Raw genomic sequence first — 17,876 nt, 5'->3', positions numbered from 1 at the left:
CCCCCCCCCCCCCCCCCCGTCTGAGGCAGAAACACTAAGCAAAATAAAAATGCCCTTCATTTTAGATTTCCAAAGGATTTGTGGCTCCCGTGGTTTCTTTTATGGAACGGGTTCAAATGGTCTTTTGAGTTGCTGACGTCAACGTAATATGTCCTCCTCACTTGCCCTGCTGTGATTGTGGCAGGCATAAGTTTGATGCAAAATTTGCAAGTAAGGGTTCTGCTACCAAATATTAAAAGTTATTCGAAGTCTGTTCTAATACTTTTGCTCACTTGAAAATAGGATGGCTTCAAACAAAATGTCATGAGTTGTTAAATACAGCTAGATGAAAGTACCATGAAACAGTAGGAAATCAGAATTTTTGTTTCATAGTCATCTTTTAATTTGAACCCCATTGCAATGATATCTGATCCGGTCCTACATTTTGACTTCGGAATTCAGCATGCAGCGGATGTTTATCATCAAGGAGGCTACATTTCATTAATATTTTGGGCTAAAATTAAGAATGAAAAGATGAATCATGTAGCTCCAAAGTGCTACTTCAATAATACAAACTCTTAACCCCCCCACCCCCCTCCCGCAAAAAAAAAAAAAAAAAGAGCAGAAAATGCTGATTCTTACCTGGCAGGATGTAGTGTGACATGATTGCGTCTGCCACTCTGCAGTGTGTGGAGTCAGTGTGAGTCCAGCATCATCATCAAGAAGCCCCCCACCACCCTTCCATTCATTTACTGCAGTTATTCTACAGTCCCCAATGAAATGGACTATGAACGAAGAATTAGAATCCCTCCTGGGATCAATCATGCCAGCTACAGTATGCTCCCCGTTTTATTTTCATGGTTATAATGCTAATTGTTTGGATAGATGAGATAGCTATTGATTGTTTTATTAGTGCAAAAGCCTATTTAATGTAATGTTAAGTATTGCATATGGATTCTCATCTTTGCATGGGCATATTTTTGTGGATTGGATTTCATTCGATGCAGTGAAATCGGCCGGAGTGCAGAATTTGACGATCCTTCAGTGCCACCTGCTGGTATAAAGTTTACTTTTTAACCAAGGGATGAGAAAAAAATGCTCTTCTTTCTTATTTATTAACAGACAGTTGGGCCAGGTTATTTGTAGATTAGTAGCGAAAATATGTTTGTAAACTTAATTTTGATGATGATGTAATATATAATTGGTTTTCTTTTATTTGTGTATTTATTGCTGATAAAAGGATTATTTACTCAAATCCAAACGTCAAATGTTTATTTATTTCATAACCTCATTTATTTGATGAAAACAAATACATGTACAAATGTTACGAGAAATGAATAGGGGGGAAAGGAGGAGGGGAATCCACCTCAGTTATGTCATCAAGTCGAAGTTCGAAACCAGTCTTCGTCAGTTGCGGATTGACCACTTCTGTTACGGGTGCGCGCCTGCCAGTCACGCAGAAGGATGACCAAATTTCTGCCGGCGTTGTATTTTATTCATCATGTTTCATGGCTCCTCTCTTGTGTCAATTCACTGGACCCGACGCTTTTACCGAGGATGACGTTCACACAGGACGGTAGGTGATCACTCGTGAAGTTGTTTTAACATTATTCAAGCAGGAAATCTACGATGAAATGAGACTGAGCTCTCTTTTTTGAAAGTCGACTTTAACCGTGTGGCTGCTGTCTTTATTCAGCCTACTTGTTTTAAATCACTTTTTGTTGCTCGTTACCCCACGTTGTGAGTTTTTACTGAGTGTTAATTGCAGGGACCTTTGGAGGGGCAGGTGTTTAAAGCTGACAACTTGCACTTGCGCAATGTACTTTGTACAGTAGACAAGTGAAATGGCGTATTTCTGAGTGTGTTTGTGCTCTGTCTGCTGCTGCTGCTAACTTCTCACACAGCCTAACAGGGGTGTCAAACTCATTTTTGTCGCGGGCCACTTTGGGGTTACGTCTTGTGACGACAGAAACCGAATAAACGTTTCATCATCGCATCGTATGATTACAAAAACAAAAAAAAAAAACAAAAAAAATGATGGCTTACTAGTTTTGAAATCAGTCAACTATTTGTTCAATTATTGTTGCATGAGTGTAACCAGGGGAACAAAATTATAGCAAAATCTCATTATTTATTTCACATGACAATGTAGAATTTCTGTCCAGATTTTTGCAAGCATCATGGAAGTTAACATCCACGATTTTCTTTAGGGGTCCACATAAAATGATGTGGTGGGCCGAATCTGGCCCCTGGGCCTTGAGTTTGACACCTGTGGCCTAGAAGATGACGATGCTCATGCACGAAGCCCCACGGTGGGCCGAATCTGGCCCCTGGGCCTTGAGTTTGTCACTGTGGCCTAGAAGATGATGATGCTCATGCACGGAGCCCCACAGACATGACGTGGTTGGGTACTTTCCGAAAGCAAATCATTTTTGCCCACAATTTTGATACAAAGTGGGCACCAAATTCTCATTTGTGGTCACAAAATACTAATCTGTAACCTAGAGCTTGATATAACGTGGGTACAAAACACATTTGTGGCCACAAAAATAGTTGTGGCTTGTACTGGATAGTTGGGAAAGCAAAGTGAGAGATCCTTATCTAAATATAAACGTTTCGGTGGAGGTAGAGGCCCGAGCTAAAAACATGGAAAACAGATCTAGTATAGTAAAATTGAATTTCCTTTTGAAAAACTTGGCATTGACAACAGAATAAGGAAAGACCCTTGCCACAAGGCATTTTTTCTCAAAGGTGAACACCATTTGCCCCTGTTGTCGATGGTCATGATGATGAACCTCCAAATCAGCATTTTCTGTGCATGTCATAACTACATTGTAGCCACTAAATAAAAGAACCAAAAAACTCAATTCATGGCTGGAGCTTGGTTCTCTATTTGTGTAGAATCGTTCTTGTTTTCAATGAAAACAGGAACATGAGTGAAAGAGAAAGACGCAACTATTGCAGACAGTGAGCGAATGGAATTGCAGATCAGTTTAAAGTTCATGTTATCGAAAGCAAAAAGTTATCATATTACCCAGAAGGGGTTTCCGTTCCATTTTGTTGTTCTTCGTCAGTGGCCAATGGAAAAAAAGGATTTTCAAAATCTATATTTTTTCTACATCCTCCTGATTGAATTACAATTAAGATGGTATTTGAGCGAACTTTTCTGGAAAATGACACTTCTGAAGCAACACCAAATCTCACTACATCACACCCGCTTCTCAAATCTTGCGACACCTCATCTTGTTGAATTTTGTCAATTAATTTTAGTTTTATTTTTTGCTATGGTGATGCAACCCACATTTCTGCATAAATGTGCCATAGTCAATCACTGGCCTATACTTGTAGTTAAAAACTCATCTTTGTCATAAAACATCCCACCTGTCATATTTTATACGTGGTAGTATCCTTCCCTGGTAGCGCAGTGAAAAAAAAAAAAATCAGTCAGTCCACGAAGATTAAGTCTCCTGAGATTTGCGGAGTTGGTGAGATCAGGAGTCAATGCGGGGATGTATTTTTCTGAAAATGTTTGCTAAAATCCCATCTAAAAAGTAATTACATCAACATGCAGGTCTTTCTGGTTTGATTCAAACCTCATGCTGCAAATTTGACTTGGACTTAATTCAATATACCCATTATCTAATTTATCCTTTGATGTTTCCCTTGGCAGAGATCGCACTAAAAAGCGTGATCTTACCCGGGGAAATCCGCACACTTCTTCATCCAGAAAGAGATCATGGCAAGCTGATGGCAGTCGGAAAAAGACATTTGATCTCTCTCAGCTTCCTGTATCCTCCCAAGGTAACCAACTGCACTTGAAAGTGATTAAATAATTGAAAAACGTGTGACAAAATATGTCGAAATGACTTCTGGTCAGGCGAGCCGTTGGTCCAGTGGTTAGCGTATCAACCTCACAGTGCAGAGGTACCGGGTTCAATTCCAGCTCCGGCCTCCTTGTGTGGGGTTTGAATGTTCCCCTCGTGCCTGCGTGGGTTTTCTCCGGGTACTTTGGGTTCCTCCCACATTCCAAAAACATGTATGGCAGGCTGATTGAACACTTTAAATTGTCCTTAGGTGTGAATGTGAGCGTGAATGGTTGTTCGTCTCTGGTCGCCCTCCGATTGGCTGGCAACCGGTTCAGGGTGTCCCCCGCCTACTGCCCGAAGACGGCTGGGATAGGCTCCAGCACGCCCTGCGATCCTTGTGAGGATAAAGCGGATCAGAAAATGGATGGATGGATGGATGGATGATTTCTGGTTATTGACATCGTCTATTAAAATCAAAAGGCTTCGTCACTCTTTTAAATGTCGCTTGAAGATTGAATAATTCAATTGAAAAAAAAAAAAAAAACAATTTTAGTTTTGACCATGACCGTACAGTGTATACATACACACAGTCATATCGTATAATTAAATGTGAATCAAAATCATTGAGGTATGCTTCCGGCGTAGATACGTAAACAAAGGTGCCTTATACTGTATGTAGTACATCAATCATCATTTTTGGAATTATGAAGTGCAATCGGATAATTTTTCATCCTAATGTGGAATGTGAAGTTGAAAATGAATGGAAGATGGTTTGGAATGACTCAAACGACTTGATTGCGCACACAGTTGCAGCAAGATCCTTCTTTTGCTGGGTTCTGTGTCGGCAAACCTTCAATTAAAATGTTACAACTACAGTATGTCGAAAATATTCCTCAAGTGGCCAGCAGGTCACGAAATTTCAATCAATATCAGGCAACAGGGCAACTCTCTGTCATCCTTCCATTGCAGACCCCCGTGGAAAGAAAGTTGCTATGGGCCGAGTGCCCCGACACCGCAGCATCGCCAAATGTGAGACACACACACACACACACACACACACACACACACACACACACACACACACACACATACGCAGCACTCTGGTAGGTCGATGCTCGGTTCTCACGTCCTAAAATGTCGTTCAGGGTTGCAGCTACGATGTGGTTCTGGCCCACGAGAGGGAGGACGCCAGCCGGGTGTTTGTATGCGGGACGGACGGAGCAAAAACACTTTGCTGCGACATGGTGAGACACTCGAGATTACAAGAAGGCGGCTTTTTGCTGACTTCCTGTGTTTCTTTGTAGAATCCATCAGAGGATCCTCCCACCTGCATACCGGCTGACGACCTGGAGAGCATGCGAGGGAGTATCAGGAATTTTATCTTGAAGGACGCTGAACATTCTGCTCTCGTTGGTGAGTTGGTACACAAGGTGGGGGGCCGAGCTATCTTAAGAGTTAGCGAAGGTCCCTCCTGACTGGGCAATTGCGAGAGACAATGCGATTGGTTCTCTTGTTATATATTTATTTTTCAATTCCAGAATCTGAAACAAGTTCTTCGCTGTATGTAACGTACTCCGGCTCTCAGGAGTACGTGGGCGTCCACAAATTTGGGAAGAACAGAGTGGGACCAGCTAACCACGATAAAGGTAACACGTGAAGTCCCATACGAGTGGCTGTGGCCATCTCCAGTCACGGTAAGCCGCAAGAGTTGATTGGAAGGAGTCGGACTATTTTTGGTTGTTAAAGATGCTTCACCTGTAAATGGAAAGACTTCTCAAGTATTAAATCTTAGGTGTAGCATTTCTGGTGGGTGTGTCGCTAGGACTGCTCACAAGAGAGTTGTTGTTTGGTTATTGCCACATGTGACTCCAGTCATAAGAGTCAACAGCCCCGATTAAACTCTTGCGGTTTACCATTTACTTTTTTTTTTTTTTTCTACAAAGTGCTGTATCAAACATTCGGACATATGCTAACGTTCATATTCAACCTTGTTCAATGAAAGTCTCTCTTAGATCACATTATCTTTGATAAGGACAGAGTTCTTGATACAGTGGATGAATAGTTTGTATGTGTGCGTCATAGCTCTGAAGTTGAAGGTTGATATCTGGGCTCTCGTCTCCCTGCGTGGAATTTGTGCGTTCTCCGGTGTGCAGACGTGGGGTTTCCTCTGAGTAACCTCACGCGTGACACAGATGAATGAGTGGATCAAATTATTGATAGGACTCTTCTATCGGATGTCAATAGCCCGTGCACGTGTACTTCATGCCATGGCGTGACAGTGCCAAGCCGCACCGAAAACAGGTGTGGTTTTCACCACAGGCAAAGGCCGAGCAGAAAATGTTGATGGGTCATTTTGAATAAGCGGCTGATATTTGTATTGTTAAATGAGCTTAGGTGTGTGTTTGTTTTTCTATGCTTCTGCCTGTAGAGCAGCACTACTTGGGTTTGGTGACGAGCAGACGGAGGGATGAACCTTTGCAGGACAAAGTTTACGCCTTCTACAAGGAGAGAAATAAAGATTTGAACGAGTGGAGCAGCGCGTGGCTTCCGTACGTCTCCCAGTATTGCATGGTGAGTATTTAGCGCTGCCGCACACGGTGCGACGTGGCCTGAGAGCGACTGAACTGCACGATTGCGAAACAAAAAGAGAAACAGTCCGTAAACCAACTCCATAACAAGTAAATGACCCTAGTCCACATATACAAAATGGATGCAAGAAAATCCCCATGCCCCCCGCTGTTCTGAACAGGAACTGTTCTGAGGCGGCACCGACACTGCATTGTTATTTTTTTATTGAACCACAGACAACACCCTGTTCACTCGATACATAATATCATGACACAAAGAAAGGAAGGAAAGGGACAAGAAATGGAAGGAGAACGTTTGGACATTTCAGAGGCTGTCGATTCAATTGAAGTAGTGAATTTCCACAACAAATGTCAATGATTTATCCACAGGTACATATGACATTATCAATATAGTTAAGTATTGTTTTAAAACACTTAATATATACTATACATACACTTTGCAGTATGGCTAGCCCGCGACAAGGGTCGCGAGGGGTGCTGGAGCCTATCCCAGCTGTCTTCAGGCAGTAGGCGGGGGACACCCTGAACCGGTTGCCAGCCAATCGTAGGGCACACATAGACGATCAACCATCCGCACTCACACTCACACCTAGGGACAATTTTGAGTGTTCAATCAAGCCTGCCATGCATGTTTTTGGAATGTGGGAGGAAAGCGAAGTACCCGGAGAAAACCCATCCAGGCCCGGGGGGAACATGCAAACTCCACACAGGAAGGCCGGAGCCTAGATCGAGCCCACGACCCCTGCACTGTGAGGTCGACGCGCTAACCACTGGCCCACCGGGCCGCCCCCTTTGTATTTGGAAATATAATTTAATTTGGTTATGGAAAGCTCACATGCATTTCGTGACAGAGACTCTTCACACTTTGCTATTTCATCGTACATATGAAGTTCAATACAACTTGTACTGTATATGTTGTATATATTACACTGTAACGTTGCTTCTCCTCAGGCGGACATGGGTGGACCCAAGAACAACCTGCAGTTCACCTGGACTTCCCAGATGAGCGCCAGGCTCTTGTGTGGTGACCCAAAGAGCAAACAACACTTCTTCGAGATGGTGGACATTGCCACCGTGCACGCAGAGCAATGGCAGGACACCCGTGTTTATGTGCTCTTCAGGAATGAATGGTATGACTTTAAACAAGTGGTTAGCAAGGATGGCTCACTTCCAAGAAGTTAGCTGGTTTGGTGTTTTGTCGAGTGGGAACCTAGTGTGGCTTAGATTCTATTTTTGTTGGCAAAAACACATAATTTAGGGTGGTTGAAGACCAAATTATCTTCAATGTTGACCAAAAAAATTACATTAGGCTTGCTTAAGTCTCTCATCAGGTTCATTGTCGCCTCACTTATATTTGGTGTTATGCAAAACCACAAACACTTCAGTTCATGGAAGACTTTAATTGTTGATGTTTATGAAAATGTACATACCGGTAGTTTAGTTAAAGACTACAACGTGCTTATGAAAAAACATGCGTTCAGTTCCTACCTCTTCGACATCATCCACGTTTCTGAAAGGGTGGTTAGTTTAAGACATTAATAATGAGCGGTATGAGTGATCTGCTTCAGTAAATAAATGGATCTGGTCTTGCCACCATTTTAGATGAGTGTGTGCCGTGCGTCAATGTTGACGTGTTGCTCCACTCGTTGCTGTTTGCGCACAAATGACAGGATGTTTGTTATTCTCCGGCTGGTATAACCATTGACCCTCTCTGCGCTGCAGCAGCTGTTGATACAGCTGAACGGGTTTCAAAACAGTGTCACATTCTGTTTGCAGGAACATGAGCGCCATATGCGTTTATTCCTCGCAGGACATCCAGGACGTCTTCACCAACTCGCCGTTTAAAGGCACACACAATCAGAGGGGCCGGCCCAGGGAGGTACGACAGCATCAAAATTAAACAGTTGATCTTTGACTGTGACATTCGAGGATGCGACCGACCCCCACAAAAATGTTTCTCTTCTTCAGTGCGTTTCAGACAGCACACATCTCTCTATGGACGTCCTGAAAATGACCCAGATCAACTCTGAGATGGAAGAGTGGGTGAGGCCTATAAAGAAATCGGGCCCACTTCTCATCAGCCACCACATGTATACTCACATCCGCGCCGACGCTGCTTTCACAAAGGAAAACACGCTTCTCTTTTTGACTCGAAGTAAGCAACGTGAAACTGAAAATAACTCCTGCCTTTCGGAGGGGGGGCCTCACACCAACATGCCGCCTTACACTGCCGCCGCTGTTAAAACGAGGTCAACTGTTGCTTCGAGGAAGCGGGTCACACTAGGCCTTTGTTGCAACCGTGCTTTGCCGTCTTAACACTGAAAGTCGGGTACATTTGGGGAGTGGGAATGAATGCGCTCCTTACCGCTGCAATAGAAATGCACAGAATGACAACAAATCATCAATAGACAAAGGAAACAGCATGCATGAAAAAATGCATGGACTCAGTTTACCAATTATACAATTATCCTTTCGCCAGTCTTTCACAGTAACGCTTAGTGCCACCCTGCACAAAAAACAAACAAAAACCCCCACACATATACACACACACAGAATAGCTACAAATAATCTACAAATCTCTGTCATTCCTCAAATAACCCTGCGGTGACTACGCCCTCAACGGCTCATTGTGATATGCAACAATGCAACTTGCAGTCGTTGAAACAGGGCAAACTAGTCTGGGCATGGAGTAAATGTGATATTGGCACATGATAGGGCAAACTAGTCTGGGCATGGAGTAAATGTGATACAGTATTGGCTCATGACGTGCTGACTCAAGCTTCCTGCAAAAAAAGCAGCAACACTCACACAATGTTCCCATTGTAGCTCTCACCCACTTGGGGATGACCACATCGTCATGAACCAATAGTAAAGAAACGTCAAGGGTTTGGTTGGTCACGCACCGCTGTGCAAAGCAGTGAGGGAGGACGGAGCTTTCATGGTCGTTTTGAAATCACGTCATCACCATCTCAGTAGTTTGAGTTGATGAGTTACAACCTCAAACTTTCAAAATGTACGTTTAGTGTCGGCAAATGATTGTGTAACTATGTGAAAATTAGCACCCATGCCCTTTTCACCCAGGGAACCAGCAAAATTGCAACACAGGAGCTATAGCAGAAGACCCAGCATATATCCAACTTTCCTTTCACACAGAACCCAGCAAAGTGACATATCACCACCATTGTGTGTGCTTTCACACAACGACAGGGCATTTCCGATCAATACCTACTTGATAACTTAATAACTTGTACAGGCAGTGTGAAAGGGATTCCTGATAGTACCTTCAAAGGCAGAACATTGAAAACTTTGTCTCCCCAATTTTGGGTCTACGCCATTACTTTTGTGGCAGCATATCAACCTATGAATAAAATGGCTCATAAATGTCGGCTTTTACAAAAAGCGTGAATGGAGCTTTGAATACTACCTACCTCCAAAGGTGGAAAACTGTCGCTCAGTGCAGTTTTGTCCCGTTAAATGAGGTTTGAATACTATCTTCAAAGGCAGACAGTGGCTGTTACAGACAGTGTGAAAGGGGTCAAGGGCAGCCAAGTCTAGCCTACACCCAAGACTGGTCGCCAGCAAATCACACGGCACATAAAGAGACAGACAAACGTTCCCATTCACATTCACGCCATCACCGACGAGCATCTGAACCCTTGCTGCCTGTTAGGCAAATGAACTGCGACACCATCAGCGACTTCCTGAAGAAGTCATTTCCAGAAAAAAAAAAAAAAACCCTTAGAACATTGATAGCAATCAGAGGAAATGAGCAGTTGTGGACAGATGATAAAAATGTCTTGTGTAAGTGTATTTTGGCCTAACACAAGCCTGAAGAATATCATTTGCGGGATGAAAAGTTCCATGCCACTGATTAGAGGAGTACCACTACAGTGTAAGTCCAATCAGACGGCTGAACAAAGTCATTTTGCAGAAAAGGCACTTCAAACAGTGATGATAATTGGGAGAAAATGCAGAATTGTGGACTGATGAAGTCACCTCTATAAGTCTAGTTGAGCCATTCGCAAGCCTGAAGAAAGTCGATGACAGTAAAGAGTCTATTGTCGAACGATAATGATAGTGATTGAAGGAAACGAGGACTTATGGAAAACTACTACAGTACGCTTCCATTAGAGCCCATTAGAAGCCAGAAGAACAAAAGTCTGGGGGGAAGAAAAAAATTGTAATGCTGTCTAAAAACACCGGTAGTCTGATATTTGTACATTTTTAGGTTGTTTTTGCCTAATTGGACTTTCTGGGGATATTTTACTCTCCCTTCTAACTTGCTGTTTTTTGTTTTTTTTTCTGCAGATTGCGGAGGAGTGGACAAGGTGTTGGAGAGCAAGAGCGCAGCCTTCATCATCGCAGAATACAGACCTTTTGCGCACAGAGCTCATATCGACAGCATCATCCACCATCCTTCCTCTGTGAGTCGATGAAAGGTAACATCCTCCTCACCGGCTAAATGCATTTCACCCTAACATGAAGCATTTCGCAGAAAAAACTCTACGTCAGCTCTCGCACTCAGCTCGTCCAGATGGACGTGGCCGACTGTGACCACTACGGAGACACCTGCGAGGAGTGCGTGTTGGCGCGAGACCCATACTGCGCCTGGGACGGCACCGGCTGCACTGTCGCCACCCCTACCAGGTCTGACATACTTGCGGTGCATCTAGTGTGCATACACACAAACACACACTCACCAAAGTGTGACCACCGTGGCCCAGAATGCCACAACACCATCACACCTCTCCGGGAAATAGTCAGTCACATCGAAAATAGCTGTGAGTAGATTCATATCCGTGGTTGTCTCTTTAGCGGGTGTTTGCGGCGAGTGTGTCGCAAGTTCAACATATTTGTTGAAAGAAAGAAAAATACGGGGCGACGTGCAAACTGTATTTTAAAAGTGAATTCAACAAAATGTCAGTCTAATAAGCCCTTTAAATAATTTTGTGATAATACTCACCATGAACGTGAATGGTTTTCCGTTCCTCACGATTGCTAAAAATCCAGCAAAACGAGCGAAATTATAGTCAGCTTGCCGGGTCCATACGCGGAGTTGCTGCGGGCAAGCTTGCACCCTGCTCACGATCTTGCACGCTTCCTTTCCGCTGTCTCTTGCAGAGTTTTTGGATGCGAACGTAGCAACGTAGCATGGCGCGTGTCAAAGTGCCGCTTCACATTCGACCGTTTCATCGATGGTATTTTATCATTGCAAATAAGACACACCGCAGAACCTGTTCTCTCCACAAAGGCGAATCCTTCGGTCCATTCGTCCTGAAGTCGACCATACTCGTCATCTTTTTTTCTTTTTGCCATTTTATTCGTTTAGGATTAACTTTGAGCGAATGACCGAGCGGGCTGATTCAAAAGGGGGCGGTTACCTGTTTCAGCAGCAACGTAAGCCAGTATTATCCAATCAAAATTGCTCCTGGAGCCAACTGCTGCCCCGAACAGGAAATGAGCAGTAAGAAATCGATGGATGGATTAAACAAGCGAGAATATTTTATCTGCGAGCCAGATTCAATCATCAAAAGAGACATGTATGGCTCGCGAGCCGTAGGTTCCCGACCCCTGGGTTAGAACATCGGCCTCGCAGCGCAGAGGTGCGGGCTTCGATTCCATGCTTCTGGCCTTTCGGTGTGGAGTTTGCACGCCTGCGACCCTTGCGAGGATAACCGGATTCGAAAATAGATGAACGAAAAATACCCATCGGCAAATAGAAATAATCTTTTGTCACCACAGAGCAAAGTATCAAAGTATTTTTTGATGAACATATTAACAGCATTCACTGTCATACGAGTTTAAAATAAACTCAACCACTGCCGAAGAATAGACCTACAATCCAAACAATCCACCCTTGGTCAACGAGCAGTTGCAAAATCCATCAAATGAAGATGACACAGTGAAGGGCACAGCAGTGACTAATATGACTCATCAACACCATCGTGACATGATGACTTTTCTTTATTTGAATAAAATGACTCACTGTGACTGGTTTGAATTAGTACATCCCCAATGCCGACTCATGCTAATTGCATTTTCAATATTTAGTCACAGTATCAAGTTTTAACATCAGAAGTCATAAAGTCTGATGTTTCCACAACCAAATGTTCCAACGTCTCTTCCAAAGTCTCAAGTCGTAAACGTTTGAATATCGAAAGTGCTTTCGTCTGAAGTGCTAACATATAAAGTGGTACAATCTCAAGTGTAAAGTGATGACGTTTTAAGTGCAAACATCTCGAGCTGTAACCTCTTCAGTGCCGGTAACACATGTATGCTTCGTTTCACAGTGATGGCGTGGTTCAGGATGTGAATTCGGGAAATTACCACTTGTGCTCATCCCTACCTTCTCATCACATCACAAAAGGTTTGTCCAATAACATCTCCTTCTTAAAAAGTCAGCAATAGGACAAACTCTTTATGAGTATTTTTATTTATTTATTAGTATTAGGATGAAGTGCTGAGAAGCCGAAACACTAAACAAAGTCTACTCGCATCCTCTGTGACTCAAATGCAAATGACCAGTCACAATAATAGAAACATTTGCATCATGTTTGGTTTGGAAAACACCTCCACCCATTAACAATCAAATAGCGATATTTTCATACTGTTTGAAGAAAATAGGGCAAAACGTACCATAACAGACGGAAATACCCGCATTTTCCACATTTGTAGCTTCTTAGCGAGTACAAAATGGCTAACCTTAGCGTGACAAACATGAATACGCCCTTGAAACTGACACATCAACACAGAACAGCTGCTCCCTTATCAGCTTCTGCTGTCATGTGACCTGCATGATATGAACTCCTGCTGTGTGTACGCGATGTGTGCCCACGCGCGTGCATGGTTTTATTATCTGCAGGTGTTTTTTATCCAAAACAACAGTCAGCATATTGGTATCAAAACACCCAAACACCGTTTCCCATCGCACATATTATGAGAAACCAAAGCACTCTTGCACATTTGTTGGGTGATCAGTACAAACGAATAAGAAACTACAGCAAATTTAAGAAGGCGAAAACAGTGGGCGCGTGACTCAATGCTAACACAACTTAGCATTAGCACACGTTTCTGAAGTGACAAAATATAGCTAAAGAAGGCATCATGCAAACGAACGGTGTTCTGGTTGGTCCACCGACAACACGACCACCAAATGAGGTGATTGGTGGTTGACACAAACACAAAGCGACCTTTATCCCATTATCCCACAGTGTTGCTTTAGTAGAAGAAATGGAGACTTTTTTGTGCTATCTGTCACGTCCACATGTTTTGTATTAAGTGGGTGTCTATGTTTACAGTGGTCAATCGCTCAACCATGCCCGAGGTGGCTGTGGCACTTCCTCACGGACACCGGTACTTCCTGCCTTGCCCCGTGGGGTCCCGCCATGCCCATTACAGCTGGCATCACGATGACGGGGGCGCCACACCCTGCGCCTGGAGCCCCCACGGGTGCCTGCTCCTGATTAACGGCAAGCGGGAGGGGGCGTACACGTGCGTGTCAGAAGAGAGGGGCTTCAGCCGCGTGCTCGCCCGCTACGCCGTACACGTCACGGGCAGCGCCACATCGACGAGACCCTCGTTTTGGCTTTGTGCGCTGGCTGCTCTCATCCGCACAATAACGTAAAGCCTTGGATGACACCTGCATTTTTTTTGTCTTTGTGCTATTTATTCATTTGTCAACGTACAACAAAGAGCATGTACAGTGTTGCTCCCTTAACAATGTTAACTGTCCTACTTCCTATTTTGACAAGGCAGGATCTTGTGGCACCTTTGGGTGTTTCAGAAAAGTGGACAAAACAAGCAACAAAGGTGAGTTCTTCACCAAATTGCAAGGACCAGGTTCCACAGAAAAAAGTACAAATAATTCTTGACACACGAATGTGCAGGGATTACTGTAAATTATCCCCCCCCCCAATATATATATATTTTCTATCTATAAAATGCAATAATATTAAAACCTTTTTTTTTCTTTTTGATTTAGAATTTTAAGAAGTTGATTCATTTACCGGTAATCTATTTTGGAAGTGAACCACTCTCAAATGTGTTGCGCATGCGTTGTATCTCCAAAGTTTGTCCGTTCAACATTTTGTTGATTTTTTTTTTTTGGGGGGGGGGCGCTGGATGAAAATGAACCCACATAACGTGGAGATACATGCTTTATGTGATGTGTTTGTCATTGCTGTAGTTGTAATTTATTAAATCATATTTTGAATTATTTTTCAACATGTCTTTTTATTATTTCAAAAAATAATTTCCAACGGATGTGAGAGAGAAAGAGAATTTGGAGTTGACTAAAATGAGTGTCCCTGGGTTCCAAAATTACACCACACTTGTTGCAAAAGACTTCTTGCACATGATCCTGTCTCGAGATGTCCTCATGCATAAGGTTGCCCAACAGTCAAGACGTGTTGCAACTCTTTTTTTACCAGCTCACGTTCACTGTATGACAATGACTCGGCCCTTCGCCGGTTTCCTGACGTCTCTTGTCTCGATAACTCAGATGCGTCGACTGTTTACTTTTAGAGGGAACACAACATGCAGGTACTGTGTACTTTGCAAATACGAATACAGTGTACATATTCACCAGATCTTGTGTAACTTGTGAAGCATTCTAAATGAACGGGACCCGGATTCTTGCTTTGGCTTGGGGCGTCACACATATTACCTGCAGTCAGATTATCAGTTGTCAAAAAAAAATTATGTACTGTATAGAGTTCTTGTTTTGACAAACAATTATTTTGCCATCCATCTGATGTGTGATTGTCACTTACGGTAGATTTTAAACATCCTCATTTTAAAACAATAATGATACAATTAAATTGTGCCACCGTATGATGTAGATTGTAGATTCTTATATTGTAGATAGTGCATTCCATTTGCCGTTCTTATCACAGTGGATTTTCAATTTTTGGATGATTATATTTTTTTTCATGGGTGGAAGGACTGACGATAGACAGACTGGTCGGCACGCGTTTTGAGTTTAGGTTGTTGCATTCTACTAGTTTGCCACTAGATGGCACTATATAATACAAACTGCGCCTTGAAAGTAGCGACAAGCAATCGTCAGTCGTGTATAATATGGCAAGCCATTTGAGCATTTATTCCAAATCCCTGATATCAGACATTGGTGTGTTACACTAGTTTGATCTCTTTCAGCACTAGTTCGACACTCAGCCACACACGTGACACACTTTGTCGAACTAGTTGCATACGAACTCCAACTAGTCATTCATTTTCAGCAACATGTTAACTTGTCAATCATGGATTATTCTAACATGTGAACTTGTGACCCGTGATTTCCTGCGCTAGTAAACAAATGCGAGCTGAAATACTCACTAGTTTACTAGTGGCGGATAAAACAGCAGCTAGTTTACTAGTTAAAGCCCCTTGACGCCTTGATATCTAACTAGTGAGTGTCAAAAATGTTACTTGTTCACTGGTGATGCCCCAAATATTTACTAGTTTCACTAGTGTGACATTTAATGTCACACCAGTGCAACTAGTGAGGTCTAAAATGTTCACTAGTAGAACTAGTGGATGCCAACCTGCTCACTAGTAAGCTAGTTGCACAAAAAATAATGAGGAGGTGGGGCAGAAATGTGGCTGCAGGATTCCTATTGGATCTGCAGTTAAAATACACCAATCGGGATTCAGATTTTGTCATAATCACACCCACTTCATTTGCATGTTTTACACTAGTTTACAAGTTGTCCTGAGGATTTGCAGCTAGTTCACTAGAGGATGCCCATTACTGGTTACATGTCGACGAGTGAATCCAGAAATCCAAACTAGTAAACTAGATGCAATCGATTTGACCTTACATGTGAACTAGACGGTTTCAAAATGTGAACATGTTCACAAGGCAATGTAGAGATATCCACTAGTTACACTAGTTGGGCTCATTTTCATTTTACTTGTTAACTAGTGATACACATGTTTCCTCACTAGTAAACTAGTTGGGTCAGAGTGACACACTAGTGAGCTAGTGACACAGATTTTCATATCACTAGTTAACTAGTGGAACGTATTTTGTCTCACTTGTCAGACTCAATGCTGAACTTGTATAGACTTTGACTGAACATGTTTGACAAAACTGGGCACTAGGTGACATGTGCACACATCTAGTTTACTCGTGAAATAATCACATTTGGCTAGTTTACATGTTTGGCAGTTACAAAACTTTACAAGTTCACTAGTTGTGCACACATGTCAACAAGTAAGCAATTGCATTTAGCTAGTACGATGTACATGCCAGCTAGTATGCCAAAAACATGAGCTAGTGCAACAGAAATCCCTACATGTTAGATATTTGTTGCACTCGTTGTGCACAGTCGCTCACTCGTGCTGATTAACACCAACAAGTGAAAAGAAAAGCCCAACATGTAGGAAAAATGTCAAACGTGTTCAGTCAAATCTTGCACAAGTTCATTTCTTGGTCTGACTAGTGAGACAAAATGCCTCCCGCTAGTTAACTAGTTGAATAAACATGAGCGTCTCTAGTGAACTAGTGGCTCACTCTGGACTCAACTAGTTTACTAGAAAAAAAACATGTGTTTCACTAGTTCACAAGTGAGGGAGAAATGAGACCAACTAGTGCAACTAGTAGAAATTGTCATATTTACAAGTTAACTAGTGAACATTTTGAACCTCGCTAGTCAGCTAGTAGGATTTGGAAGATCCAACTAGTGTAACTAGTGGACATAACATGCCTTAATAGTGAGCTAGTGATCAAATTTTAAACTGACAAGTTCACTGCTAAGGCCAGAACACCTGAACTAGTCTACCAGTGGACATTTGGTCCTTACAAGTGAGCATGTCAACTGTAACATGCGATCATTCATGTCTCAGTTGCGACTCGAACACCGACATGTTCACAAGTGGGCTGCATGCAAATGAAGCAGGCGGGACAAGAATTTTGATTGGTCAATATTCAGAGAATGAATATTCAGTCTTAAAGCTTTAACCCTTACGCGCCCGGCTCGTAATGCCATGTCATCCTGACTACCAGTAGTTCAAATTTGTCCTCTGTAGAGGACATTTGTGAACCTAAATACCTCCCACCCAGTGCATCCAATCGCATTAACTCCTTTTGTTACTCTAAAGAGGACATTTAGTGCTTTCCAATGATATTTGGAAACGGACAGCCAATAGGATACCGTTACATGTTTTCGTAATCATCCTTATTTGCATGTAATGCAAGTACAGTGTAATGTCACGACTCACTAGCACTACAAGTGGGCACATTTATGGCCTTACATGTTTACAAGTAAGCTTCAAAATGATCTAACTAGTGAACTAGTGGGCGTTTTGGGGCATACATGTCAACTAGTAAGCGTCAAAATGATCTTACTAGTGAACTAGTGGGCGTTTTGTGGCTTACATGTTCACTAGTAAGCTTCAAAATGATCTCACTAGTGAACTAGTGGGCGTTTTGGGGCATACATGTCAACTAGTAAGCGTCAAAATGATCTTACTAGTGAACTAGTGGGCGTTTTGTGGCTTA

General features: G+C 42.7%; 2 protein-coding genes across 2 annotated transcripts in view; one reads left to right on the top strand and one right to left on the bottom strand.

Annotated features, from left to right (window-relative positions):
* LOC109513863 (synaptotagmin-4) overlaps nt 1–643 on the bottom strand; it is a 5,855-nt gene extending 5,212 nt beyond the window's left edge. The window contains exon 1 of the mRNA XM_019866556.1: nt 622–643. Coding sequence (XP_019722115.1) covers nt 622–643 — 22 coding nt within the window. The remainder of the gene's footprint in view (nt 1–621) is intronic.
* A 749-nt stretch (nt 644–1,392) lies between these two features.
* On the top strand, nt 1,393–14,330 carry LOC109513949 (semaphorin-7A). The gene is made up of 14 exons (XM_019866700.1): nt 1,393–1,555; nt 3,650–3,780; nt 4,755–4,814; nt 4,931–5,029; nt 5,090–5,198; nt 5,324–5,431; nt 6,214–6,356; nt 7,325–7,503; nt 8,150–8,252; nt 8,342–8,528; nt 10,682–10,797; nt 10,869–11,020; nt 12,664–12,740; nt 13,672–14,330. The coding sequence occupies exons 1-14, from the start codon at nt 1,444–1,446 to the stop codon at nt 13,995–13,997; spliced, it is 1,902 nt and encodes a 633-aa protein (XP_019722259.1). The 5' UTR covers nt 1,393–1,443; the 3' UTR covers nt 13,998–14,330.
* Nucleotides 14,331–17,876: the final 3,546 nt, after the last annotated feature.

The sequence above is a fragment of the Hippocampus comes genome, unplaced genomic scaffold, assembly GCF_001891065.2.
Source record: "Hippocampus comes isolate QL1 unplaced genomic scaffold, H_comes_QL1_v1.1 scaffold82, whole genome shotgun sequence".
In the NCBI taxonomy this organism is placed as follows: Eukaryota; Metazoa; Chordata; class Actinopteri; order Syngnathiformes; family Syngnathidae; genus Hippocampus; species Hippocampus comes.
Note: the sequence above shows the minus strand (reverse complement) of the source record. Positions and strands in the feature narration are given on the sequence as shown.